General features: G+C 43.4%; 1 protein-coding gene across 3 annotated transcripts in view; it reads right to left on the bottom strand.

Annotated features, from left to right (window-relative positions):
- Positions 1-5,394, bottom strand: part of KALRN (kalirin RhoGEF kinase) — a 670,515-nt gene extending 665,121 nt beyond the window's left edge. For all 3 annotated transcript variants that reach the window (XM_047099540.1, XM_047099545.1, XM_047099543.1), the window contains exon 1: positions 5,322-5,394. In XM_047099540.1, the coding sequence (XP_046955496.1) occupies positions 5,322-5,394 (73 nt within the window). The remainder of the gene's footprint in view (positions 1-5,321) is intronic.
- Between the last annotated feature and the right edge of the window lie 22,289 nt (positions 5,395-27,683).

The following is a 27,683-nucleotide window of genomic DNA, read 5'->3' on the forward strand; positions in this document are numbered from 1 at the left end:
CAATGGGGGAGACAAGCCTTATGCGTATGAAAGGGCTAAAAACAATATAATACCACTAATACAGTGAGAATATGAGTATAGATAAGTGAGTGTTTTAGGAATTCAGAGGAGACAGTTGGTCCTGTGAGCTGTGAAGACTCCCAGAAGAAGGTAGGATGCAAGTCTTTGAAGAATGAACTGGATTTGGAGAGTGGGGGTGCAAAGGTAGATGATGCCCTTGGGAAGTGAGAAAAGCAGCCTGGCTGGAGCTGAGATATGAAGTACAGACTTGACCCTGAAGACACTAGGAAGTCACTGTAGGTTCATAAACCAGGCAGCAATGTGATGAAATTAGTGCCATCTTGCCTGCAGGTGCCAATTTGGAGTGGGGGTGAGAGAGCAGATTCCAAGGGACAAGAAAGGAGGTCACAGGCAGCATAACAGATCCTGGACTAGGGCAGAGGCTGTCGATGAACAGGAAGGGCTGATGATGACAGATAATTCAATAGGATTTGTTAGAGGAAAGAAACTCCTCACAGACAAAACCAAGGTTTTAACTATCATGACTGGGAGAGGGGAGATGTCACTTACAGAACTAAGAAGACAAGAGAAGAAGTTAATGTGGGGAGTTGGAAAGACACACAGAGTTGAGTTTGAAGCTGGCTGAAGTCCAAGTAGCAGCAAACACTTCAGTTGAAAATGTCTGGACTCACAGGACCAAAGCTCAACAGAAAGATATAGGTAGAAGATATTTCCATATCAATCTCTTTTCACTTATAACTTTTAACTTTTTTCCTTTTAGTCTCAAAAAAAAAAAAAAAGAATTTTCTCCTCTGCTCACCAAAGCTAAGCTCTTATTTTTGTTAGGGAACCTACTTTTGTCTCAGGTTCCAGGTATCTAAGTCAACAATTAATGTAGCATCTGCAGTGTTCCCTGTCCACAAGCTTTCTCCCTTCCACCTGCAAACCTCTTCTGACTCCCTGGCAAAAAAATGAAACTCCTTTTCTTCATACTAACACTCCTTCTGACTGGCACCCAATCTCTTTTTCCTTTCACTGATCAACTGTGCAAGTAATGGATTCCTATCCACCACCCCAAATCCTTACTCTGACTGCCTCTTCTAATACTGCGCTCCTGAGAGCTCACAGGAGCCTTGTTTTTATCACATCTGGTGACACTTACCCAGCACTCCTCTTGCTCAACCTGTCTGCAGCCTGTCTTCACCTCAGAACCCACGCTGACTCCCTGGGGTCTCCAAGATCAAGTCTCCTTTGCTGCCATGTTATAAATAAGGGTTTATCCCCCAAATTCTAACTTTAGTTCTTCCCCTCTTTCCTCCAGTCCCTCCCTCTGACAAATGGTGTATTCACAAAGCTTCAGCTGCATCCAACCTTGACCCAGAAGCTTTCCAAGTCCACATCGCCAGCCCTAATCTCCTGCCTATGCTCCTGTATTGAGTCCCATTTTCCCCACACACACATAAAAAAACTCCACCTGGATGTCCATCAGTCATCTCCAGTTCACTAGTTCCAAAGCCAATATCATTACCTGCCTTGCAAATTGGTTCCTGTCCCAATCAGACCATGTCAATGGCACACTGTTAGTCCTCTACACTCTCAACCCAGCTACTTCTGTTTCCTCATGGGCTTACTTTTCTTTTCCCCCTATAGCCAGTTTGTCAACAAATCCCCACTTTTCTGCCTTTGAAAATGTCTCTCAGAGCTGTCCCTGACTCCTCATCCTTTTTGCCACCAACCTAGAGCAAGCCCCCTCCCCCTCAGCTCTGAATCACTTTTCCATCTCCCTGGATTCTTTCTCTCCCTTTTCCACTTCATCAGTCATATTACCCCCAGATTAACCTTTCCAAATACCACTTTCTTCATGATATGCCCTTGCTCAAGAACCTAAAATGACTCCCTACTAACTCTTAATCAAATCCAAATCCTTTCTTGGATTTCCCAGACTCTCCCTATCTGTCCTGCCCCACTTACCTATCCCTGTTTCCTATTCCTCCCTAACCTACCCCTTCTATTTGGTCAGCCCAGAAACCTCAATGTCCATGCCCCAAACTCCTATGTGCCTTTTGCCCACATAGAACTACCTTTGGTTCTACCTCATCTATAGTTCTGTCAACTTCTTATCTTATAGAACCATGTTTACCAATTAATTAATCTCCAATTGAGCAATAATTGTCAAACTCCTTTTAAAAGTTCTTTGAGGTCAAAGACCACTCTGAATATTTCTTTTGTATTCCACAGCACCCTGGACAGCAGAAGACTCCCAGTAGGAGTTGAAAAGTCTTTGTTGGTTTTTTTTAAAAAAAAAAAATTTTTTTACATTTATTTATTTTTGAGAGACAGAGAGAGACAGCATGAGTAGGGGAGGGTTAGAGAGAGAGGGAGACACAGAATCAGAAGCAGGCTCCAGGCTCCGAGCTGTCAGCACAGAGCCAAATGCAGGGCTCGATCCCACGAACTGTGAGATCATGACCTGAGCCAAAGTCGGACACTTAACCAACTGAGCCACCCAGGCGCCCCGAGTCCTTGTTGGTTTTCTATTCCAATTGGTTTCTATTCCCAGTTTTGAGTTCCCATATTTCCCCTCCTCTACGTAATAAAAATGATAAATAAAACTATTGTGACACACTCCCAGGCTTGGAACAGAGAATTCCTAAGAAGACAATATGGAATCCACCAATAAGAATAGTGGGCTGGTGTGTGTACATGTGTGTATGTGTGTGTGTTTGTGTGTGTGCGTATGTACATGTGTGCAAGGGAGTTGAAATTTAGGGAATATAGCTTTATCAATTGGTCAGGAGACGTGAGATACCAAAATAATCAGAAGAGGACTAGTAAGGGACCAAAATGACAGAATTATTTGAAACATTCCTAATTAGAAGCACAGTATGCCAGGGTTTGACAAAGCAATTGCCAGTCTCGTCCTTGTGCATGCAAAATTTTCCACCAGAAAGTAGGGGGTAACTTTGGTGCTAGGGACTTTGAAAATGTGTTTGAAGTTTTCTCAGTTCAACTGAATAAATTTATAATCTGTCTAGCTACCAGGTACAGTGCTATGGTCCATAATGATGGAGAATCAGAAGGGAGAAGGTTACAAAATGTGGCCTTATCCCAGGCTTAAGAATCTTCAGCAAGAGCCCAGGCTAGAGACTAGTGGAGGTAAAATCAGGAAGCAAAGCACAGAGGACCATGTTGGGGGGCTGGGAGGGAAGCAGTCCTAGACCTAGCGACCGGCAATGTGCATCCCCACTTGCAACTTGTTACAGGTCATCAGTCATTTCCAGCATTCTTCATTGCAGATTTAAGCTTTCTCTGATTCTAAGTGCACATCAGATCTAACCCCCCCCCAAAAAAAAGGCTCCCCAAGGAGGAAGGGGAATATCCTCAACAGGAGTCCCATAGGAGACAGACCCTAGTCTGCTATTTATTCTGTGATTTGAGCCATACATAAGCCACACATTGTATTTGGAAAGGCCCTGGGAAAAGTAACACATTGGACCATTATAGGCCATTAACACCATTAACACTGTGTGAATTTGTCAAAATTATCAAACCTCCAGAAACTGAACTCAGCCCAAGGGCCTGGGACAAGGAATAGACAGGACAAGGTAATAAGAAAGGTGAATGAAGGAGGAGTGGTTGTCAAAAGATGAAAGTGGGATCCAGAAAAGGAAGGTGGGAAAGGTCACACTCCAAGAGTTGTTTTTTTTTTTTCCCTAGAGCTAAGAAAAGGCAGACTTTGTCCAGAGATGGGAGGACAGAGAGGGTGGGGGGGTGGGGCAGCAGGGGGTGTCAGGAGAGACCTCCTGATGAGTATTTCTGGTTATCACTCAGGCTCCAGAACCTTATAACCTAGATGTCAAGTTATAAACTTAGGTCAGGCACCTCTTTAGAATCTATGCTTTGGGTCCTGGGCAGTGTGTGTGAGTATGTGTGAGTGCAAGAGATAGAGACTGATGGGGGGGGGGGATAAGAGATTGATGGGGGGGGGGGGCTGAGCCCTGGGAAGCAGTAGCGTATAACAGAGGCTTCTTCCTCTGCTTTCTCCAGGCCCTGGCATGAGCTCCTGCCCTCCAGCTCTTTCCTCTTCAGACCAACCAGAAAATGAACATATGGGCCAATCAAGTCTTGACTTCTAAAGCCACAAGTCTCCCCCAACAAAGCACCCCACCCTCTTCCCTAGAGATGACCTCTAGGGCAAGGCAATGAGATTAGGAAACAGATGGGTGTGCAGAGAGCCTTCAGAGCTAACCTGATCCTTGACCCCACCAGTTCATGTCCTCTAATCCAACTTATGGAAGGACAGGGCAGATGTGCAGGGTCCCCATAACTTATTGGACTCCTTGGGACAAAGATTCCAGACAAAATGGTTCCAGACACGGGAGATGAGGAACTGGTGGAAGCCACAGGTAAACGGGAGATGGGGAATCCCTGGCTGCCAGAGAAATAGGGCCACAGGTGGTGGGAGACGAGGGTGGTCGGTGTCTGTTTTGGAGAACGGGCTGTGGAGCCCGGGAGCAAGAGCTATAGACCTGGGGGATGGGAGGTGGCAGGGGCAACAAACAGCTGTAAAGACAGATCTGGGGGCTCTTATACCACAGGCAAGCAAAAGAGTCAGTGGGTGTGTATGAGGAGGACGCTAACTCACACTTCCAGGAATGAGTGATTCCTAAGAAAAGCTCATCCGTTCCCAGAACTGGAGAAGAGGAGGACACGGAGGAGGTCCAAGGCGCCCACCTCCCTCCCAGCCCGGTCTGCCTCTTAAGTCCGAGACGCCGACTCCCCACACGCACCAGGCATGACCGTCCTTGGTCCGCCCGGCTCCTGACTGTCAGTCTGCAGCGTGCGCGACTCCCGGTCCCCTCTTGCCCCTCTCCACACGTCAGGACCCCGGGCCCCTGGCCCCAGATGGGGTGCCAGCCCAGGGCGGCCGGAGGCTGGCTGACAGGCGCTGGGGGAGGGGGGAGACGAGGGAGGGGCCGGGGACGCCGGTAGCTGAGCCGCGCGCTGCAAAGTGATCCAACATCGCCCCATCCCCGCTCTCCAGGAGAAGGCGGCCGAGGGGACCGCCTCCCGCCTCCCCAACACCGACTCTCGCAAGTGGGGTGAACGCCGAGGGGTGCCGGGCTCCCAGCCCCCACCCCTCCCCAAAACGCAAGCAGCATTGCCATAACAAGAATCTCGGCAACTCCAGTCCGACGACACCGAGGACTGCCCCCCGACACGCACACCCCAGCAACAGCCCTCCTTCCCCAAACTTGTCCGAGACGCCGCGTCCCGAGCAGCAGCCCTCCCCCGGGCCCCCCGCGCCCTGCCCAGCTTACCTGTCCGGAAAAAGGCATCTACGTCCGAGTCGGCTGCTCCTCCTTCCTCCGCTGCCCCCTCCGGGGGGTTCATGACTGGGGGAGGCGTCCGCGGGCAGCCGGGGCCGGCCGAGCCCGGGGCCGAGGACTGCGGGGCGCCCGCTGGGCGGAGGGCGCGGGGCGCAGCGGCCGCGGCCGCAGACCAGGAGGACTCGCGGCTTCGAGGGCGGGCGGCTCGGGCGGCTGGGACGGCGGGGCTGGGGCAGAGGACGCCCAGCCTCCCTCAGGCGGAGGCGCGCGGCGGGCTGGGGGCGCCTGCCGCCGGCTCCCCCATGGTACCCCTTCCCCGCGGGCGCTGGCCGCCCTGCTGTCTGGCCGGAGCCGGACCGGGCCGGGGCCGGGGTCCGCGCTGCCTGGGCGCCCGCTCTTCCCCAGCAGCGGCAGCTGGCTCTTCTCCTCGCCCGTCCGCCTGTCTCTATTGTTCAGCCCTGCTCGGCTCCCCTCTTTATTTTTCCTCCTCCCTCCCACCCTCCCTGTCTCTCTACCTCCTCCCTCCCGCGCTCGCTCGCTCGCTCTCTGGCTCCCCCTCTGGCTCCCGCCGCCGCCGCCGCCGCCGCCGCCTCTCCAGCTCCTCCCCCGGCTCCCGCTCCCTCAGTCCCGGCCAACAATGACCCGGACGGCGCGGAGCTGAACTGAAGCTCCGGCCCGGGCCGGCCGCTCACCGCGGGCCCCCGGCGGCGCGGACGCCTCCCTCCCCCGCGGCCGTGCGCCGGCCTCTCCCGGAGCCGAGCCCGAGCAGCGAGCTATTGTTCGTGGCGGCACTAGGCCGGCTTCCTGAGCCCCGCAGGAAAAGCCCCGGCGCAGGAGGCGGCTGAGGAGGGGGCGGGGCCGCCGGGCTAGTGCGGGGCCGCCGGGCTCGCCCAGGGGCCCTGCCGCCGCGGTCCCGCGCGCTCAGCTCTCGGCTCGCGCTGCGATGCTCCCGGCCCCGCGGCGGTCCTCCGCCCCACCCCGCGCCCAGGTATGCGAGGGGAACCCCACGCTGCCTGCCCGCCTCCTCTTCAGACCGGTACCCAAGCTGCACTGACCTGTCCTCAGAGACCGGACTTTTCCCTCTCCTTCCTGACAAAGCTCTCTCCTGTCTCCCTCCCCTCCTGAGCCTCTCGCATTTTCCTCTCCGTCTCGCCTTAGTTCCTCTCGTTTTTAGCCTTTCGTTTCCCTTTTCCCCTTTTCAGCGCCCCTTTAAACATCTCTGCCTGTCTCTGTGACTCTTTGTCCCACTCATTCCTCTTGCGATGTCTCCCTGCCCATCTCTCCCTCCCTCTGTCACTCTCTTCTGTCTCTCATTTGTCTCTGTCCTGCCTCTGTACTTGGCCCGTATCTCTGAGCTCCTCTTGGACAGCTGTCAAAACTCCCTAATCCCCGGGGGCCTTCTCTGTTTTGTTCCTCTCCCTCGTGTGAATGGAGAGATCCAGTTGGCCTGGAGAAAGGAGGTGTTACGGCAAGCTGAATTTCAATTAAAGTGGGGAGAGGGGCTGGGGAGGAATGGGGATGACGGCAAAAAAGAAAGCAGATGCTGTATGGGGTAATTAATGCAGTGATTGTATTGTGCCAATTGGTTTTTTAAGCAATAATTAAACAATAATTAGCCAGTATTCTGTTTATAGTTCTAGTGACTGCAGAGACTACAAAACAGAGGCTCTTTAGACCTAAGTACTTAATGTGGTGTGTTGGGAGGTGTTGCTGCTGCCTCATCCAGGCAGATGGAGGGGCTGTGGCCTGACCTAATGTGTTAAAACACACGGAATAGGAAAACCAGGTCCTCGTCTAAATTTGATGGCCCACTCCTGGATGTATTTATCTCTAACAACGTCTTTGGTTCCACCTCTCTCCGGTTCAAAGCACCTGGGACCTTTCCAGATCTATTAACTGGGTAACTCTAACAGCAAATAGAATGAATTAAATAAGATTTTAGTGAACCCTTTCTAGCTCCCAGTACTCATCACTTTCTTTACTGAATGTCACACATTTTTTTTTCACCCACTAAAAATATAAGTACTGTTGTCTGTCTCCAGTCTTGGGTACATCTATCAGGCTCCATTTCTTAAAAATTATTAATAGTGACGCTGAGATCACAAGTTCACTGCCATGAGATCTAATTCATCTGATACCTTAAATTGCCTTAAAGCATCCAGATGCCCCCCTACCTACCACCTTTTCTGACAATGAAAGTACTTCTCATTTGTCTTTTCTAACTTTTGCCTCCGCTTAACCCCATGCCTAAACCCTTCCCTGTACTCCCCCACACACATGATGGCAGAGCTGTTAACAGCTACTTGTGCAGATAGAGAACCAGAAGTCTGGCAAGAGTATTAGCTGATCCCAAATTCAGAAGAAACATTACATGTTTAGAAGAAGTTTCATATCAAAGTCTCAATAAATGTGAACCAGAATGGGGGAAAACCTTATACAACACCAGTTTTTGAGAGGAAATTTGGCAATTTGTATTAAAATCTTAAATGTATGTAGCTATATCATTATCAGACAAAGAAGATTTCAGAGCAAAGAATATTACCAGAGATCAAGAGGGACATTTCAATTCATCAGATACATGTAACAATTCAAAGAGTTTTTGCATTTAATAAGGGAGTTTCAAAATATATGAAGCAAAACCGATAGGACTATAAGGAGAAGCAGACAAATTGATAATTATGGTCAGACATTTTAATATCTGTCTCAATAATTGATAGAATAAGGAGACAGATCATCAGTAAGAATATGAACACTGCAATTTAACCCAACTGATGTTTATAGAATACTCCACTCAACAACAGCAGGTACACATTTTTTTCAAGTGCACAGGTAACATGTAACAAGATAAATCATGTGCTAAGCCATAAAACAAGTCTCTAACAAATTTAAAAGGATTAACCCCATGCAGACTAGTAGGTAAATTATACCTCAGTTGTTTGGGGGTTTTTTTTGGTTTTTTTTTTTTTAACGTTTATTTATTTTTGAGACAGAGAGAGACAGAGCATGAACGGGGGAGGGTCAGAGAGAGAGGGAGACACAGAATCGGAAGCAGGCTCCAGGCTCTGAGCCATCAGCCCAGAGCCCGACGCGGGGCTCGAACTCGCGGACCGCGAGATCGTGACCTGAGCCGAAGTCGGACGCTTAACCGACTGAGCCACCCAGGCGCCCCTTTTTTTTTTTTTTAATGTTTTTATTTATTTTTGAGACAGAGAGAGACAGGGCATGAGCAGGGGAGGGGCAGAGAGAGAGGGAGACACAGAATCTGAAGCAGGCTCCAGGCTCTGAGCTGTCAGCACAGAGCCCGATGCGGGGCTCAAACTCACAGACTGAGATCATGACCTGAGCTGAAGTCGGAGGCTTAACTGACTGAGCCACCCAGGCGCCCCTGTTTGGGGTTTTTTTTAATCATATAAAGTATGTTTTCTGAGCACAATAGAGTTAAATTAGAAATCAATGATGTTGACTGATGAATGGACAAAGAAAATGTGGCATATATATACAGTGGAATACCAGTCAGCAAAAATGAAATCTTGCCATTTGCAAGAATGTGCATGGAACCAGAGTATATTATGCTAAGTGAAATAAGTCAGTCAGAGAAAGATAAATATCATGTGATTTCACTCAAATGTGAAATTTGAGAAACATAACAGATAGAGGAAGGGAAGGAAAAGTAAGATAACAGAGGGAGGCAACCCATAAGAGACTCTTAAAGACAGAGAACAAACAGGGTTGCTTGAGGGGAGGTGAGTAGAGGGTTAGACTGAATGAGTGATGGCATTATTAAGGAGGGCACTTGCTGGGATGAGCACTGGGTGTTGTATGTAAGTGGTAAATCATTGGGCTGTACTCCTGAAATCAATACTATATTGTGTACTAACTAACTTGAATTTAAATAAATAAATTTTTAAAATAAAAAGTCATATTTCAAAAGAAAAATAAAAACAAATCAATGACAAATATATGGGAAATCCCCCAAATATTTGGAAACTTAATAACATATTTCTGAATAATCCATGCTCAACTAAGAACTTGAAAGGAATATTAGAAAGAATTTTAAAGTGAATTAAAATGAATATGTCATATAAGAATCTGTGGGATACAGTTAAAGCAGTATTTAGAGGGGAATTTAGAGTACTAAAATACCTATTTTGAAATGAAATATCTCACACCAGGGATCTCCTGTTCTACCTTAAGAGTAAATGAAACCCAAAGCATAAGAACAGCATTTTATTATTTTTTTTAAATGTTTATTTTTGACAGAGAACATGAGTGGGGGAGGGGCAGAGAGAGGGACACACAGAATCCGAAGCAGGCTCCAGGCTCTGAGTTGTCAGCACAGAGCCCAACGCGGGGCGTGAACTCACAGACCGCGAGATCATGACCTGAGCCGAAATCAGATGCTCAACCAACTGAGCCACCCAGGCGCCCCAAGAACAGCATTTTAAAAAGGCAGAAATCAATGAAATAGATAACTGAAAAAAAGAGAAAAATCAATGAAACCAAAACTGCGTTCTTTGAAAAGATCAATAAAATTGATAAATCTCTAGCCAAACTGAAATAAGGAAACAAGAGAGAAGAATCAAATTACTATTAGCAGGAATGAGAGAGGTGACATCACTACAAATAATGGAGATGTAAAAACAACAAAAGGAAATATTATGAGCTATTTATGCCAATAAATTCAACAACTTACATAAAATGGACACATTTCTTGAAAGGCACAAACTACTAAAGCTTACTCAAGAAGAAACAGATAACTTAAATAGCCATATATCTATTAAAGAAATTAAATTTGTAGCTTAAAATTTTCCATAAAGAAAATTCAAGACCCATGTGGCTTTACTGGTGAATTCTATGAAACATTTAAAGGAAAAGTAATACCAATCCACACACACATTTCCAGAAAAGGGAAGAAGAGGAAATAACTCCCAGCTATTTGCATGAAGCCAACATTACTCTTTTTTTTTAATTTTTTTAATGTCTATTCATTTTTGAGAGACAGAACATGAGTGGGGGAGGTGCAGAGAGAGAGAGAGACACAGAATCTGAAGCAGGCTCCAGGTTCTGAGCTAACAGCACAGAGCCCAATGCAGGGCTCAAACTCATGAACCACGAGATCCTGACCTGAGCCACTTAACACACTCAGCCACCCAGGCACCCCAATGCCAACATTACTCTTATGCTAAAACTAAACAAAGACCAATGAAGAGGAGAAAAGAAAAAACAAAAACAAAACTGTTGTCCACTCTCCTTTGTGAACATAGATGCAAAATTCTTAATGAAACTTTAGCAAATCAAATCCACTAATATATAAAAAGGGTAATACATTATAATAAAGTGCATTTTTGCAAGGATGAAAGGTTGGTCTGACATTTGAAAATTTACCAATGTAATTTACCATATGTCATGGGTTGAATTGTGTCCCCCCAAAAGATGAGTTAAAATCTTAATCCCCAGTACCTGTGAATATAACCTACTTTGGAAATAAGGTCTTTACAGATGTAATGACTTATGGATGGGGTCATTATGGTAGGTCCTAGTCCAATATGACTGGTGTTCTTATGATAGAAAAACGTGTTGTGAAGAAGAGACATACAGGGAAAACACCATGTGACAATAGAGGCAGAGACTGGAATGGTGCAGCTACAAGCCAAGGAACGCCAAAAATTAATGGTCACCACCAGAAGCTAGGAAGAAGCAAGGAAGGATTCCACCCAGTTTCAGAGGGAGTACAGTCCTGCTGACACCTTGATTTTGGACCCCTAGCCTCCAGAGCTCTGACAAAATAAATTTTTGTTCTTCTAAGCCAACCAGTTGTGATACTTTGTTACAGCAGCCCTAGAAAATTCATATACCATATCAAAAAAGAAAAACCATACAATCATCTCAATAGATGTAGGAAAAGCATTTGACAAAATACAATATTCGTTTTTGATCAAGACTCTCAGCAAACTAGGAATAGAAGGAACTTCCTCAACTTAATAAAGAGCATCTATTAAAAAAAAAAAAAAGCCAGGGCACCTGGTTGGCTTAGTCAGTTGAGCATCTGACTTTGGCTCAGATTCTGATCTCATGGTTTGTGAATTCAAGCCCCACGTCAGGCTCATCTACTGTCAGTGCAGAGCCTCTGCCCTCTCTGTCCCTGCCCCTACCCCCCAAAAATAAATAAAAACATTTTTAAAAAACTTATGGCTAATACTAAAATTAATGGTAGAAGACTGCTTTTCCCCTAAGATCAGAACAAAGCAAGTATGTCCACTCTGACTCCTATTCAACATTGTATTGGATGTTCTTTTTTTTTTTAATTTTTTTTTCAACGTTTATTTATTTTTGGGACAGAGAGAGACAGAGCATGAACGGGGGAGGGTCAGAGAGAGAGGGAGACACAGAATCGGAAACAGGCTCCAGGCTCTGAGCCATCAGCCCAGAGCCCGACGCGGGGCTTGAACTCGCGGACCGCGAGATCGTGACCTGGCTGAAGTCGGACGCTTAACCGACTGCGCCACCCAGGCGCCCCTTTTTTTTTTTTTTTTTTAATTTTTTTTTCAACGTTTATTTATTTTTGGAGTATTGGATGTTCTAACAAGTATGATAAGGCAAGAAAAGGAAGTTAAAGGCATCCAAATTAGAGAGTAGGGGGTAGAACTTTATTCACAGACAAGATGATTGGTTATTTAGAAAATTCCATGAAATCTATCCAAATGCCTCTAGAACTAATAATGTGTTTAGCAAGATTTTAGGATGTAAGACCAACATAAAAATACATTGTATTTCTCTACACTAGCAATGAAGGTTTAGAAATTGAAATTTTAAAAATCACTATTTACATTTGCTTGGAAAAATATAAAGATGAAGGCTAACTCTGATTAAAGATATGCAAGACCCACACATTGCAAACTACAATACACTGCTGAAAGAAATTAAAGAAGACTTAAATAAATGAAAAGATACTGTGTCATGGGTCAGAAGACTCAAAATGCTTAAGACATCAATTTTCTCCAAATTGATCTGTGGATTCAATGCAATACCAACTAAGATCCCAGAGGATTGTTTTGTAGGGTTTTTTCATTTTTTGTTTTTATTTTTTCTGTAGATATTGACAAGCTGGTTCAATCCAAATAAACTAGAAAAGTCAAAAATCTGAGAAAGAATAAAGTAGGAGGACTTACCCTATCCAACTTCAAGACTCACTATAAGGTTAGAGTTATCAAGACAATGTGATTTTGGCATTAAGATAGAAAAATAGATGAATGGAATAGAATGGAGTCCAGAAACAAACCCACACATTTATGTTCAAGTGATTTTCAACAAAGATCAAAGGAAATTTGGTATAATAAGGATAGTCTTTACAATGGTGCCTGAAAAACTGAAAACCTGTATTAGTTTCTATGACTCAAATAGCAAATTACCACAAACTTAGTGGCTTAAAACAACACACATTTTATTATCTTATAGTTGTGGAAGTCAAAGGTCCATAACAGGTCTCACTGGGCTAAAATTGAGGTATTAAAAGGGATTCCTATTCTTTCTAGAGGTTCTAGGGGAGAACTGTTTCCTTGCTTTTCCCATCTTCTAGAAGGCTTTTTTTTTTTTTCTTTTTTTTTTTTTTTTTTTTGGCTTATGTCTCCCTTCTTCCATCTTCAAAACCAACAATATAGGCCAATTCCATTCTACACTGCCATTTCTCTGGTTCTCTTTCAGTCCCCCTCTCCCCGTCTTAAAGACCCTTGTGATTACATAGGGCCCGCCCAGATAAATCTAAGATAATCTCCCTATTTTAAGGTCATCTGATTACCAATCTTAATTGCATCTGAAACCTTAATTCCCATTTGCAATGTAACATAACATATCCACAGGTTCTGGGGGCCAGGACATAGACATCTTTGGGGAAAGGCATTATTCTGCCTACATAATATCCATATGCAAAAAGAAAATAAACTTAGATCAATATCTCACACAAATTAACTCAAAATGGATCATAGACCTAAATGTAAAGTCTAACACTATAAAATTTCTTGAAGACATTGAAGAAAATCTTTGTGACCTTAGAGTAGGCAAAGATTTCTCAGATATGACACCTAAGGCATAATCTCTAAAAGAAAAAATTATAAACTTGTAATTATGAAATTTCAACAAAATTAAGAAGTCTACTCTTTAAAAGATATTAAGATAAGGAAAAGACAAGCCATCAGAGAAAATATTTGAAAATCACATATCTGATGAAGGACTATCTCTGGAATACATAAAGAACCCTCAAATTTTTTAAATAAGAAAACAACCCAATTTTTAAAAATTGGGCAAAAGATTTGAATAGAAACCCATATTCGCAGATATATGGATGGCAAATAAACACTTGAGAAAATATTCAACATCATTCGTCATTAGGGATATACAAATTTCCAAACCACAGTGAGATACCACAATCTATTAAAATGTCTCAAATTTAAAAGACTTGCTCATCTCCAGGGTTGGTGAAAATGTGAAACAACTGGAGCTCTCCTGCACTTCTGGTGGAATGTAAAAGGGTGCAACCACTTCAGAAAACAGTTTGACAGTTTATTAAATAGTTAAACATGCACCTGCCGTATGACTCAATCATTCTTGGTATTTACCCAAGAGAAATAAAAGCATATATCATGCAAAGACTTGTACACAAATGCTCATAACTGCTTTATTTATAATAGCCAAAATCTGGAAGCAATCCAAAAATCCATTAACAAGTGATAGGATAAACGAATTACCATATATACACACGATGGACTACTACTCGGTAATAAAAAGAAATGAATTATTGCTATACCAATAATATGTGGATGAAATTCAAACTAATTATGCTGAGTGAAAGAAGTCAGACCAAAAAAAAAGCACATACTAAATTATTCCATTTATATAAAGTTCTAGGAAATGCGAAGTGATCTATGCTGGCAGAAAGCAGATCAGTGGTTGTCTAGAGATGACCAGCAGGGCAGAGACTGGGAGGGGAGGAGCAGGAAGTTGGGACAATGAAGAGGAACACTGAAACTTTTGGAGGTGAAGGGTATGTTCTTGATTGTGTCAATTGTTGTGTAGGTGTATGCTTATGTCAAAACTGATCAAATTGTGCAGTTTAAATACATTCAATTTATCAAATATCAATCATGCCTCAATAAAGCTATTTTTTAAAATAATTTTTGTTAAAAAGAATGTGATAGGGGCACCTGGGTGGCTCAGTTGGTTAAGCATCCAACTTCAAATCAGGTCATGGTCTCACGGTTCATGGGTTCAAGCCCCACATCAGGCTCCATGCTGGCAGTGTGGAGCCTGCTTGGGATTCTCTCTCTCTCCCTCTCTCTGCCCCTCCCCAGCTTGCTCTCTCTGTCTCCCTCTCAAAGTACATAAATAAACTTTTAAAATTAATTAATTAATTTAAAAATGTGGGGGGAAATGTGGTAAAGCTCCATGTACTTACAAGGAAATAGCAGTTATCATGTGAGGAATATATGGGATTTTCATGGTCTCAAAATTTTAACATTATATTTAAATATTTAAAACTTCATAACATGATTCTTTACAATGAGGAGAAAGAGGGAGAATCATCCCCTGGGGAGTCTTTCTTACATGGAGCACAAGAATGTCAGGGTGGAGGAAGGAGGAAAGATATTAAGGTACAAGTATTTTGGAAAAAAAAAAACTCTCAGTCTTGACAGACACTGCCTTTTCTCCACTCCTCTTTGAAGATTTAAGGAAGAATGGATCAGAATAGGACAGGATGGAAGAAATGCTTAGGAAGGTAGACATGCCCAGGAGAATGGAGGGGGCAATCCCGAGTCCATAGCAACAGTCTAAGAGCAGGTGGTAAACAATTCAAGGAGGGTATGGCTGTGAGACTGAAGCAGAAGGTTGTGGAAGTCAATAAGAAGGACAGAGCTATAGCATGTGTTGACAGCGTATATGTGGAGGGGAGAAGATGTGGGCAGGAAAGAGGGAATGGTGGTAAACAGTAGTTCAGGATACCTCTGGGCACTAGGCAACTGAAAAAATGGCAGCACCACTAACAGAAGAAAAAACGATCTAGATGAGAAACCAAACTGGGGAAATACAGAAAAGTGATTAAATATTACTTACTTTTAGGGGTGCCTGGGTGGCTCAGCCAGTTAAGCATCCTACTCTTGATTTCAGCTCAGGTCATGATCTCATGGTTCGTGTGATTGAGACCCACATCAGGCCTGCTTGGGATTCTCTCCCCCTCTCTCTCTCTGTCCCTACCCCATTCTCTCTCCCTCCCTCTCTCTTTCAAAATAAATAAATAAACATTTTTAAAAGATGTTATTTAGTTTTACCCCTCAGTTCACTGATGAGAAAACTATAAACTGGAGAGTAAAGTGACCTGCCCCAAGTCACACAGCCAACCCCAGAACTCATGACTCCTAGGCCAGTTTTCCAGGCTGCTTCCCTATAACAACACATCTCCCACTTGAGGAGTCTGAAGGATGATAGGCATCCAGGTGGTAGTGTCCTTCCAGCAATTAGAGCAGTCAGTGCAGAGCCTGGGACAGCTTGGGAGCTGGAAATATTGATTAAGGAGCCAGAAGTTGGCTGAAGCAGCAACAGCAAATGAGATAAAAGGTTTTCTATCCATTTCCATTAACTTTCCCTCTTTAGACATATTATCCACTTCTATGTCCTGCTTTCTACTCAAATCAAATCTGCCTTGGAACCAGCACCTCTTCCTGACTTTACTGACTTCATTATCCCAGTGTCAAAGACTAGAACCCTAGGAGACTTGCCTGGCTCCTCTGCCCTCTCTACTTCCTGCCTTCATGCTCTCATTAAGCCAAAGTTTTCCTTTGAAATGGCATCCATTGCCTCCTTTCCCACCAACACCATCCAAACCAGGCTTTGACTCCATAATCTTGAATTTCTACAATAGCTTGCCAACTGGCTTTCCCAGGCAAGGTGTGGAAATAAAGCCAATACATGAAAGAAACAGAGACAGACAAGTCACAGGAGCATGTTGGCCATGGAGATAGGAGACAAGCGGTGTCGGCAGGCAGACAGATCCAAAATGTCAGATGTCACAGAGAAGTGAGGGGCAGCAAGGACTGGGGCATGGAGACAGGATTTGGTTAGTGCAGGCTACAAGTGGCCTGGAGAGAGAAAGCAGAGGGCAGAACCTGGCTGCAGACAGGACAGGGGCCAATGTGTCCTGAGGGGAATGGAAGCAGCAGACCTGAATCATCTGTCCCTGAAGTTTGGGCAGCGAAGGCAGACAGACAGACAGACAGTTGTTCCACAGTACGATCAAGTTTCCAAATGTTTGTTTCTATCTGGTTTTCAAAATGGAGCTAGCTGTGCAGACTTGAGAGACAACTGAAAGAATAAGAGGGAGTTAGAAAATTCTGAAGCAGGAAAACTATCAGAGTCACTCAGAAACTGGAAGGGTGGGTGGCTCTCCCTGTTGCAGTGATCAGCCAGCATCCTGAGGGTTGGTCTGCATAAAGGAAGCTGGTAGAAGATATTTGGGCCTCAAATCGTGATTCCCAGCCCTCAGCCCATACAGCACAGGAAATTTCTAACACAAAGCTGCTTCCTTTGTCACACTATTTTCTGTTTAGAGTAAGCATAGGAAGTAATCTGTCCTGTTCTTTTAACAATTCCAAGGGAACGCCAAAACATCCCCTGGTCTTGGCCTTGTTCAATATACAGTTGTGACAGAACCAAAGTTCTTCCTGACCTCTACTCTTAATCTTTCCTGCTCCAACTGAAGCAAATTCCCTCTCATCCTGTCTTCGGGGGAAGCCTGTGATGGCCAAAAAGCCTGCCTGGATGAGGAAATCTGCAGCAGGTAAAGTAACATGGATTTCCTCCAGATCCTAAGGAAGTTGTCATTGACTGTACACCCATGTTACCTGCCAGCCTTGCCTATCCTAAAAAGATAGGGGCACTCAAAAAGATTAAAGAACATTCAAATACATGCCAATTTCCACTGACATTGTAAGAGAAAGACCTCTTTAGTCATCTCAAAGGTTCAGGTCCAAGGAAGCCAGAAGGAATTCTGCAGCTAATAAACTAAAGCATATCTTAAGCTAGCCAAGAAGAGTTACATATGCTTAAGAAGTCACCAGACATATAATCCAATCAGCCCCAGGAGCCTCTCTGTGTCACCAAGTGGACTCAAGGAAGAGTAAAGTTTCCTCTCTGATGCCATCTCAAGAGGCTAAGGAGGATCTGCCAAGCATCCCTTGGGGATATGTCTTGTAGCAAGTGACAAGAAGGAAATCAAGATGTGGAAAAGAAAGCAAGAAACATGTTGGGATGAAGAAGGAATAAAAACAAAAATGGAAGAAAGATGGTGATAAGAAGACAACAAAAAAGGAGAGAGAAAGAGATGGAGAGAGATGGAGAGCAAGGGAGAGAATCTCTGCTGTTCACTTAAAACAGGGGTCTGATAAATAAAGTTTTATTCCAACACAGCCATGCCCATTCATATAATTAGTGTCTATGGCTGCTTTTGTGTTATAGCAGCAGAGCTGAGGAGATGTGACAGACACCATATGGTCTGCAAAGTTGGAAATATTTACTATCTGGCCTTTTACAATAAAAGTTTTGCTGACTCCTGACTTAGAGTAATAAAGAATGTCATAATTTCCTCTAATACTAGTAAACTCTTTGTGGTTCTTCAACTGTTCTTAATGCTTAAAGTTATCTTCAGAAACTATTATCCTGGAAGAAAAAAAGGGCTGGAGCCAAGCAATGGGAAAATTATTCAGAATTGTAGCTTAGAGAGTGACCAAAGCAAATTACATTAAGGTACAAAAGAAATTGCAAAGCTGAAGAACAAATCTGACTCTCAAAAGACAGTTATGGATGGGAAATGTGTGTGTGTGTGTGTGTGTATGTGTGTGTGCATGAGTGTGTGTATGAGAGAGCAAGAGAGAGATACAATTTTAGTACTGCTAAATACTGATTAGAAATCTATATACAGAAATATATGTGTGTATATTTCTAAGTATAATGTTTCTGTATATACATTTTTTTCCAATTAGTATTTAGCAGTACACAACTCACAACTGTTTCATGGTGTAAAAGTTGGTATAGTATGGTGCCCAAGGGAATTAAAGGAGTTTATCAATAGAATACAGGAATAATAATAATATAAAATTAAAATATGGATAACAGGTGAATTTAGGGAAAGAAAATGGTTTAAATGTTTCCCTTATCATCTTTTTATATGACATGAGGGGACAAGTGTGAAAGTGGTGTTTTTTATATCTCTACCCAAGATGCTTGATAACATGAGGCTGAGGAAGACAAAGGCAGCGAGTAAAGGATGAAAGCCACCTCACAGAATGTGAAACAGGATCATCTAGGCTGTGCTGGACCTTCTGCAGAGAAATTAAAGAGCCAAATAAAAACCCCATGTCTCCTCCATTTGGTGTATATTTTTCCAATCTTATCTTCTTCAAATTACTCCTTTCCATACCCTCCAAAGTCATCCCATTCTATCTTGTCCTGCCTACACATACACTCACACTCCATCTCTTGTACAAGATTCTACTTTTCTTTCTCTACCCAGCAATCCCTGCCCTGTCCCCATCCCTAGCTTTCTACTCAAAGGCACAGACACTGCTGGTTATCTACCCCCAAAGTCATGCCTCCTTACTAAGAGAATTGCCATATTATCCAGAAGAGCAATGTGCCCAGCGAAAATGCTCCCTGCCCCAACTCCTTTATACCTGGGGCGCCATGTAACCCATTTCTTGTTATGAGACATGACTCTGAGAGTCAGGTTGGGAGTTGGGGAAAATGTTTTCCCTCTTCATAAGGACCCTGCCTTTCCCTCACACATGCCTCTCCTTTCTCTCTTCTCCTTTTGTTCCTTCATTCTTTTCTTCTTTCTCCTGCCTGGTCCACAAACAGGAGGCTGGAAGTAGAGTAACCATCTTGGGAGCAGAAGACAACAAAGCCACAAGCTAAGGATGATGGAGCAGAAGGAGGAAAGGAGCCTAGAACGTTGATGCCACCTTGGAGCTCCTGCAAAGACTTGGACTTCTTGGTATGTGAGAGTATTATGCCTCCATTTAGTTAAAGCCCTACAGGTTCAGGTGATGAGTAGCCTAATGCAACTGTTTGTCACACCCATACTACTCCTTCCACCTGGAAAGTTGCTTTCTCCTCACCGCATAGCCAGTATTTGATGTCCTGTTGCTTTCTTCAAAGCCCACCCTAAATCCCACCTCCTTTTGGAAGGCATTCTATGACATCTCAAAATTGATCTCCCATTCTCTCACAGTCACATAGGGCACAACTGAAATCATTAAAATAGCATGCATGTGTCAAGCCTGCTTCATGTCATAAATACATATATATGTTTATTCACACACACCCCTGCTAGGTTGAGAGCTGCTAAGGGCAAAGATCCTATGTCACTAATTCTGAATGCCCTGCAGCACCCAGCACATTGCCCAGAGCAGTCACTCAATAAAGGGTTGTTTACTTTGATTGGAGAAATTCTCCTTCCTTCCCAAGTGTATATTATGGATCAGTTTAAAACACCTGGTTTCCATGTAGATGGGGCGAGAAAGTTGCCAAATGGGAAAAGACTTTAGAAATCTTAGTCATATTTTCACCATGTTTTGACAGTTTTGAAACTGTGCAGCCTATTGCTGACTGATGGCCCAGATGTATTAAAAAAAAGGTAAAAGGAGGGACAGAAATGAGATGATATTTAAAACAAGATTGGACCTATATACAATCAAAATAGTATGCTGGTTTCACCAAACTCAACTTCAAACCAGCATCTGCTGAAGGTAGACTCCTATCCAATGTATTGCATTATAATTCCAGCTACACTTCTACTGCTTATTTATTTAATTTCTTTTGTTTAACTAAATTTTTTTAAACATCTACTATGTGCCAAGCCTGGAATAACCAGTCATCCTAGTTTGCCTGTGAAATAGGGGTTTCCTGAGATGCAGGATTTTTTAGTGCTAAAACCAGAGTCCCAGGCAAACCAAGATGGTCAGTTTCCCCCAAAGATCTGTGTTTGATATTGGATATAAAGCAGTGAGGAAGACAGATATAGTCCCTGCTCATAAGGATCTCTACAATCTAGTGGGCTTTTCTTTGGTAAGGGCCTGGGGGGGGGTCCCCAGTAATTACAGATAGGTTTTCATCCTTTATACTTTCAAGTCATTCATGTTAGATTCTATTACACAGTAATCAAGTCCATCCAACACTTTCAGGTGCTAACACACAAATCTCCCAGCACAGCTGGCTGTCCATGTGGAAGGAAGACGAAGAACTTTGGAATAGGAGAGTAAGCAGAAGTTCAGTTCATGAATGTGGCCATTGTTCTGACGGCTGTGAATTCCAACCAACTTTAATCACAGCCTGAGCCAGTTGTCTGTTGTTCTTGGATCAGCAGGCATACTTTATCTTCGGGTTCTCAGCCCTCTTTGTGACACTAATTTTGACCTGTTGGGTGGAACAGTGCTCTCTTTGGAAAGGGCCAGGAGATCTGAGCCTTTCCTAAGAGAATATGGAAGTAATCTGACTGTTGTGTCTGATGATGTGGCCATCACAGCTAGCTGGGCATGACTTTTTTTCCATCATTGTTCCATATGCATTCCTCCTATAGCTGGATACTGGGTTAAAGAGAAAAAGTCTTCCATTCTTGAGTCAAGGGCATATGGATGACTTAGTTTACCTCATAAAAAAGTAAACCCTTCTTCCAGATTGGGGGTATGAGTTTCACAACCTGATGGTCCTATCCCCCATAGTTACCACCCACTCAATAAGGCTGAAAGTCCTGGTTCCTCCATTCCAAGAATCAATGGACTACTTCTATCTCTGCAGGGGATTTTTTCCCTTCAATCCCCAGACTTCATTTCTGCTTGGCTTTAATAACAACCATAAATTTGTTTCCTACAATTGCTAGATATTTTACATGCTAGATATTTTTATGTCTATTATCCTATTTAAACTGCACAACAACGCAAAGTAGATATTGTTATTCCCACTTCGAGATGAGGCACAGAAAATTTAGGGAACTTTCCCTGGGTCACATATTATACAGTAGAATTTGAGTCCTACTCTGTCAGACTCTTCTGAAAGTTGGTTTGCTGACCTGAAAAGGAACAGAATCTGTATACTTGAAGATAAGTGTGAGAAGAACTTCAGGAAGAGAAGCAATTTTGTATCTGTTGACTTCTAAATCTTGCTTGGGGAGGGGGTGGGTAGGACAGGGGATGCGGCAAATCAGGGGAAGGCTAGACAAAAGCCTTGGTCTACTGCTCTGCATGAGCTCAAACATAAACTTAGTTTATAACTATATATGAGTTGGTGCTTCGAAGCAGTGAGGAATTAATTTAAAAACTGCCTAAGAAGGTTTAAGGGCATTTTTTCAACAAACAAAGCTAAAATGCTTAATTTCATTTCCATGGAACTTTTTATGCCAAAGATGCTTTAAGTGGCCTAGAATTATCCTTTGGAAAGATACACATCAGAGAAGTTAGGGAGTCTGATTTTTGTTATACCTCCTAGTCAGCTTTATCATTGAGGCACAGCCCTGAGGGTCTCAGAGCCTGACTACATCACTACCCATACTATCCATGGACACAGTGGGGGGATGGTGCAGGGATCCCAGAATGAACATTTACAAATGAGGAAAGTTGTGCCTAGAGCCATGTATCCCCAGTGTCTTGCAAAACACCTGATTAATAGCAGGTGCTCCATAATTTTATTGAATAAATGAATCAGTGAGCAAATAAATAAGTTAAGTAATTTTTCAGAAGGTCACACAGCAGGGACAAAACTCCAATGTCCTAAATCTTAACTCCATCCTTGATTTATTTACATCATCCTTTGGGTGAGCCTGGCCAACTTTAAAGTGGATATTTGGAGTCAAAATGAATAGGGCACTGTGCCTGACTTAAGCAATATCAAAGATGTAATTAGAGATGTGGAAAAGATGAAGTTGGTGAAGATCTCCTGTAATCTAAATGCCAGGACCGTTCAGTGTGGTTGGTTTGATTTCTAATGAGCATCTGCTCCCCCTCACCAATCCCTTTACACTTTCATACAATGCGCAGTTCATATTACAAAGTCAACAGTTCTTTATCATCTGTGTGGTCATTCACCCTGTTCTTGTCTCTCCCTGGTAATTGTTTAATCTGGCTTCCCCACCACATTTCTTGGCTGCCTGCTCCCTTCTGCCCTTGTCAGTCAGGTTGTACTCAGGGAAAGTAAAGGCATAGAAAGCATTTCAAAGTCAATTAAAACTGATTAGGTGTTTATCTACTGCTTTGGATTATCTCCATGCTCTGTGTAGACAGATAGCATAGGCTGGGTAAACTACCAGCCACAGATTAGGGAATCTTCTAAGATTTGTATTCAGCTTTCCCCTATCTATCATAAGAGAGGGGTGAGGAGTATGGATGCCCATAGGATACATTTTTAAAAACCAAGGTATAGGGGAGTCCAGGTGGCTCAGTCAGTTAAGTATCTGACTTTGGCTCAAGTCATGATCTCGCGGTTCATGAGTTGGAACCCCGCATTGGGCTCTGTGCTGACAGCTCAGAGCCTGGAGCCTACTTCGGATTCTGTGTCTCCCTCTCTCTGCCCCTCCTCCACTTGTACTCTGTCTCTTTCTCAGTCTCTCTCTCCCTCTCAAAAATAAACATTAATTTTTTTAAAAAAAATCAAGGTATAACTTATACGTGTTCTAACTGTACACTTTAATGAGTTTTAAGGTGTGCAAACATTGCCATAATCAAGACAAAGGACATTTCCAGCATCCCAAAACATTTTCATGTGTCCCATCTCAGTTAATCTTCCCCTACCTTCGCCCAGGCAACCACCAATCTGCTTTCTGTCACTATAGATTAGATTTGTCTCTTCTAGGGTTTTCATATAAATGGAATCATAGAGTATGTACTCACTAAAGTTATTTTTACTATACTTTGGAATAGCTTCTCTGATTTCCTTCCCAAGTGATGTCTGGTTCAGGCTGATATTAAAATGAGTTCATGTTCCCTACACCCACAGTGATTTGACAGGGTGGGCAGAACTAGGATGTGGAAGAAATCTGAGAGGTAAGTGGAGGCTGATGAGAAAATACTTGGCAATGAGAAGAACGTTGGCTTTTCACAGCATTGGTAGAAAATGACAAAGAGCGTGTGCCCACTTTGTGCCCTGAACCTATTTTCAATGTCACACAATTCAGCTTGTCTTAAACCTAACTGCCTAGGAATTTTGTGTTCTTTGCCTTGAATGGGCACTTTATTTGGAAACTCCAGACTCCAGCCAGCCCCTCTCAGCAACGGAGTCATTGCACCCTCTGGTGTAAACCTGGGGATCTGTCACCCCTGTGGCATAAGGCATTCCCACCTACACAGCCATATATCTATCACCCGCTGCAGCCCTCCCCTGCCTTCAGGTTTCCCTGACCCCCTCAAGCAGGGGAGTATCAGACTCCCTCCCAGCTGCTGTTAGGTTCATGGGTCAGAGGCGGAGCTTGTGAACACGTGAACATAGAGGAATACCAAGAGACTGCTTGAGAGAAGACAGGGACAGAGAGAAGAAAGGAAACCCCAGAGAAGACAGAGCAAGCTAGACTTGAAAGATGAAGAGGTAAAGGGCAGAGGCACAACCCATACAACAAAGCAGGAAGCAATAGACGGATGGATTTTTTTTTTCCACCTAAGAGAAATCCTAAAAATCCATTCCTCTGTCCAAAATACATAGATTCAGACCCAGGCTATGAGAATCCTTGAAAAGTGGATTTTAACATGGAAATACTGATAAATCTTTCAAACAACCTGTAAACCCCCCAGGTACTGCTGGACCTGCTTAATCCCTTTAAACCTCCAATAACTCCAAGTATGGTGTTTAAAGTCTCATAAATCTGCACTAGCTTAAAATAGGGAAATATAAATCATGTTCAGGAGCTTAGGGGTAGGGACAGAAGATGGGCACCCTAATGCCATTTAAAACCACAGCATAGGCTTTTCATCAAATTATTCCAAGAAAAGCTGAAATGGAAAACGCTCAGGTTTCTGAGTTGTGGTTCCATACGTTCTCAATTTGTTCTTTTTCCTTCTTTTCAGGGGGCAGGGTGGAGTGTGAGGGAGTGTAGATGGGCTGTGTAACTGGAGGGGAAAAAAACTGCAAAGACCTGTCTCACTTAGTCCTATTTTTACACAAAATAAAACCCAAAACAAACAACAACAATTTTTTAAAACTACTGCCAGAAGTCATTAGAAAACAGCACTATTTCTAGTAAGGCACCAACAAAAATGATGTCTGTTTTTTGTTAAATGGATTAATTCATGCCAGAAAGTAAAAATTGTGGATACTATTCTACTAGTAAGAGCTGATTTTTCTTTTTCATTTTATTATATGCCAGGCACCTTCTGTGTGAAGAAATTTGGGTATACTATCTGATTTCTTCCTCATAGCAGCCCCATGAAAAATATTCTCTCTGCTTCAGAGATGAGGAAACTGAGACTCAGATTGTTTAAGTACCTTGCCCAAAGCCACACTGCTGCTAAATGATGGAGCAAAAATTCAAACCCAAGGTTTGCTTTGGAAACCCCGTCTTCTTCAGGATGCCACCTCCTTTGGTGGTGTCATGGACCCAGCCCACAGACCACCTGAAGGAATCCCAAATGTCATCCTCTGAGAACTGATGTGCTTTCATCTCTCTCTGGACCTGGTCCAATGACCTTTTCAAACCCCGAAGTCTTAGAAAAGTCTGCTCTGTTAACTGAATCTTTACCCAAAGTTCAGACCATCTAGAGAAAATCACAGTCCCTTGCTTGTGTTGCTTTCTTCCAATCCCAGTTTTCCTGCACTGAGATACTACCAAGAGATCCTGGGAAAACCTCTGAACTCTAGACTCCTCACTAGTAAATAAGGATCTAGGGGCACCTGGGTGGCTCTGTCCGTTAAGCATCTGACTTTGGCTCAGGTCACAATCTCACGGTTTGTGGGTTCGAGCCCTACATCAGCCTCTGTGCTAATAGTTCAGAGCCTGGAGCCTGCTTTGAATTCTGTGTCTCCTTCTCTCTCTGCCTGTCCCCTGCTCATTCTCTCTCTCTCTTTCTCTCAAAAATAAATACACATTAAAAAAATAAAAGATTAAATAAGGATCTAGAAGACTACCTCCTGGGATGTTGCGAGGATTAATGTATAGGAACACAGTCTGGAGACTGCAAAAGCCAGGAAATTTCTGGGTCTTATGATGATTATGGTACTTTACATATATACTAAGGAGTAACAGCCCCACCAAAGTCTAGCTTCACAGGGAAGAGAGAAGACATAAGACATTTCAACCACTGGGATGGAAGCCAGAACTCATTTCGAAACACTCATGATTGAAAGACATGAGTTTGGAAGAAGGAAAATACGTGTCTCTCTACCATTACTTCCCAAAATGTTTTCAGTGGGGTATTAATAGATGTTTCTTCAAAAGGTCTATGGTCAGAGAGATTTGGAAAACACCATCTCTCAGAGATCACAATGCACCTTGTCTTATTAAAGATCCTGAGAAGTCTTACCATAAAATAGTCTCTGCTTAACTCAGCAATTCCTAAACATGTGACCTCAGGAACTTGATTTTTGGGTCTCCTTTAAGCATCTCCCAAAACACCAGGGAACACAGTTCAAGAGATGCCACTGTCAATAAAGATGGCTCGCCTCATCCCCCATCAGTACAGCATCTCAGTCACTCTTTCCATGGTGATCACCTTCCACTTAACAGTGAGGAAATTGAGAAGATCACAATGAGAGATTCCTCAATGCCTGTGAACATGTTTGCACAATACCAGGCCTGCACAGATGACAGTACATACAACACACCCATAGGTCTCTGGGTGCCGGCCCCACTCGCTTAGATGAGAAGAGAGGAATAAGAGGAAGGGTGTCTCTCATTTAGCAGCTCTCTGGCAATGTGTGTGCCATGATGCTAACTTATCATGGAGAATTGTCTTAGTTTGGGATCCTCCAGAAGCTGACCTTGAAACAAAGATTTGAGAGCAAGTAGTTTATTTGGGATTTAATCCAAGGAAATACCAGCAAGAGCGTAAGGAAATGAGTCAGGGAGGGGAAGACAGCCAATAAAAAGTGAATTATTAAGCCAACTATACAGTGGACAACCACAGCTTAATCCTGCCGGGGAACAATGCAAAACATATACCTCAGAATTATCCCACCCAAGGGATGAGGTTGCTGGGATATTTACACATCATCTCCCATCACTTATTGGTTGAAAGATGCTCTAGGGGACAGGGGACAGTTAATCTCTCAGAATGTCTGAACTGCCATGTACCTCAGGCCTAGTGACCTTCCAGGTTTCCATATGAAGTCCTCAAGCACCAAGATGCAGATACTGGCAGTAGGAAGAAGGAACACACCAAAATGGTAAGGCCTGAGGGATATGGGTCTGCTTCTGTGTCTCTTATGAGCTTGAGTCCATAGTGCCAGGCCAAGAAAATACCTTCTCTTTCCTATGATTCAGTGTCTCTCAGACTTTTTTTCTGGCTCCACATCACTAATATTTCTCATTACAAACAGTGACTCTCAAAAGCCAAGGTAGAAGGAAGCTGCATTCCCTTAGAGGTGGTACATGAGAATCTGTCTTGTTACTGGCAATAACCCTCTACTCCTACATTTTTTAGAGTTCCCAAGGGAAATCTCTTGTGCACTCAAAAGGTTTTCTCTTGTTTTTCATCTACCTCCCCATGTATTTTTTCTGTGACCACACTGACGTCTGTGTCTGGGCCAATGCTGGTGGTTCTAGGAGCTCCTAGAGCCACAAACTCCCACAGAACCCGTGGCCATATACTACCCAGAGTCTTCCTGGGTTAAAACCTTACTGAGTCTACGTGAAGTGGGGAAAAGGGCCTTTTGTAACTGCATAGAACACTTTCCCCCATTGGTACCACTGTAGCACCTCTATTTATGTTCCTCTGCTCACATAATCAATTGTGAGATCATATTCATCAGATACTTCTTGAGTTGCTAGAACATGGCTCATCATAAATACCCAGGAGAGACACTATGCTCCCTCCTGATTCCCCCCTTTTTCCCCAGGTACTTGAACAAAAACACCTTCCCTCTTCCTTTAGCTAAATCAGCCCCTGTCATACCTGCTCGCTTTTCTTTGGGGAGATATGAATCTCCTTTGGGTTCCATAACAGACAACTAGTCATATTCTACATGTGTGGTACTTAAGTGAGAGAACCACTCACTGGAAATTAAAATTTTTCTTCTATCTTTTGTTATACCTGTGAGCCCAAATGGATGATGATGTATTTATGAGACTTCAGCTAGGTCTTAAAGTTTATTCCCATTATAGATAAAAAGAGATAC

Source organism: Lynx rufus, unplaced genomic scaffold (genome assembly GCF_022079265.1).
Source record: "Lynx rufus isolate CCGP_SWC_20201006 ecotype Redwood Valley unplaced genomic scaffold, mLynRuf1.p SCAF_5, whole genome shotgun sequence".
In the NCBI taxonomy this organism is placed as follows: domain Eukaryota; kingdom Metazoa; phylum Chordata; class Mammalia; order Carnivora; family Felidae; genus Lynx; species Lynx rufus.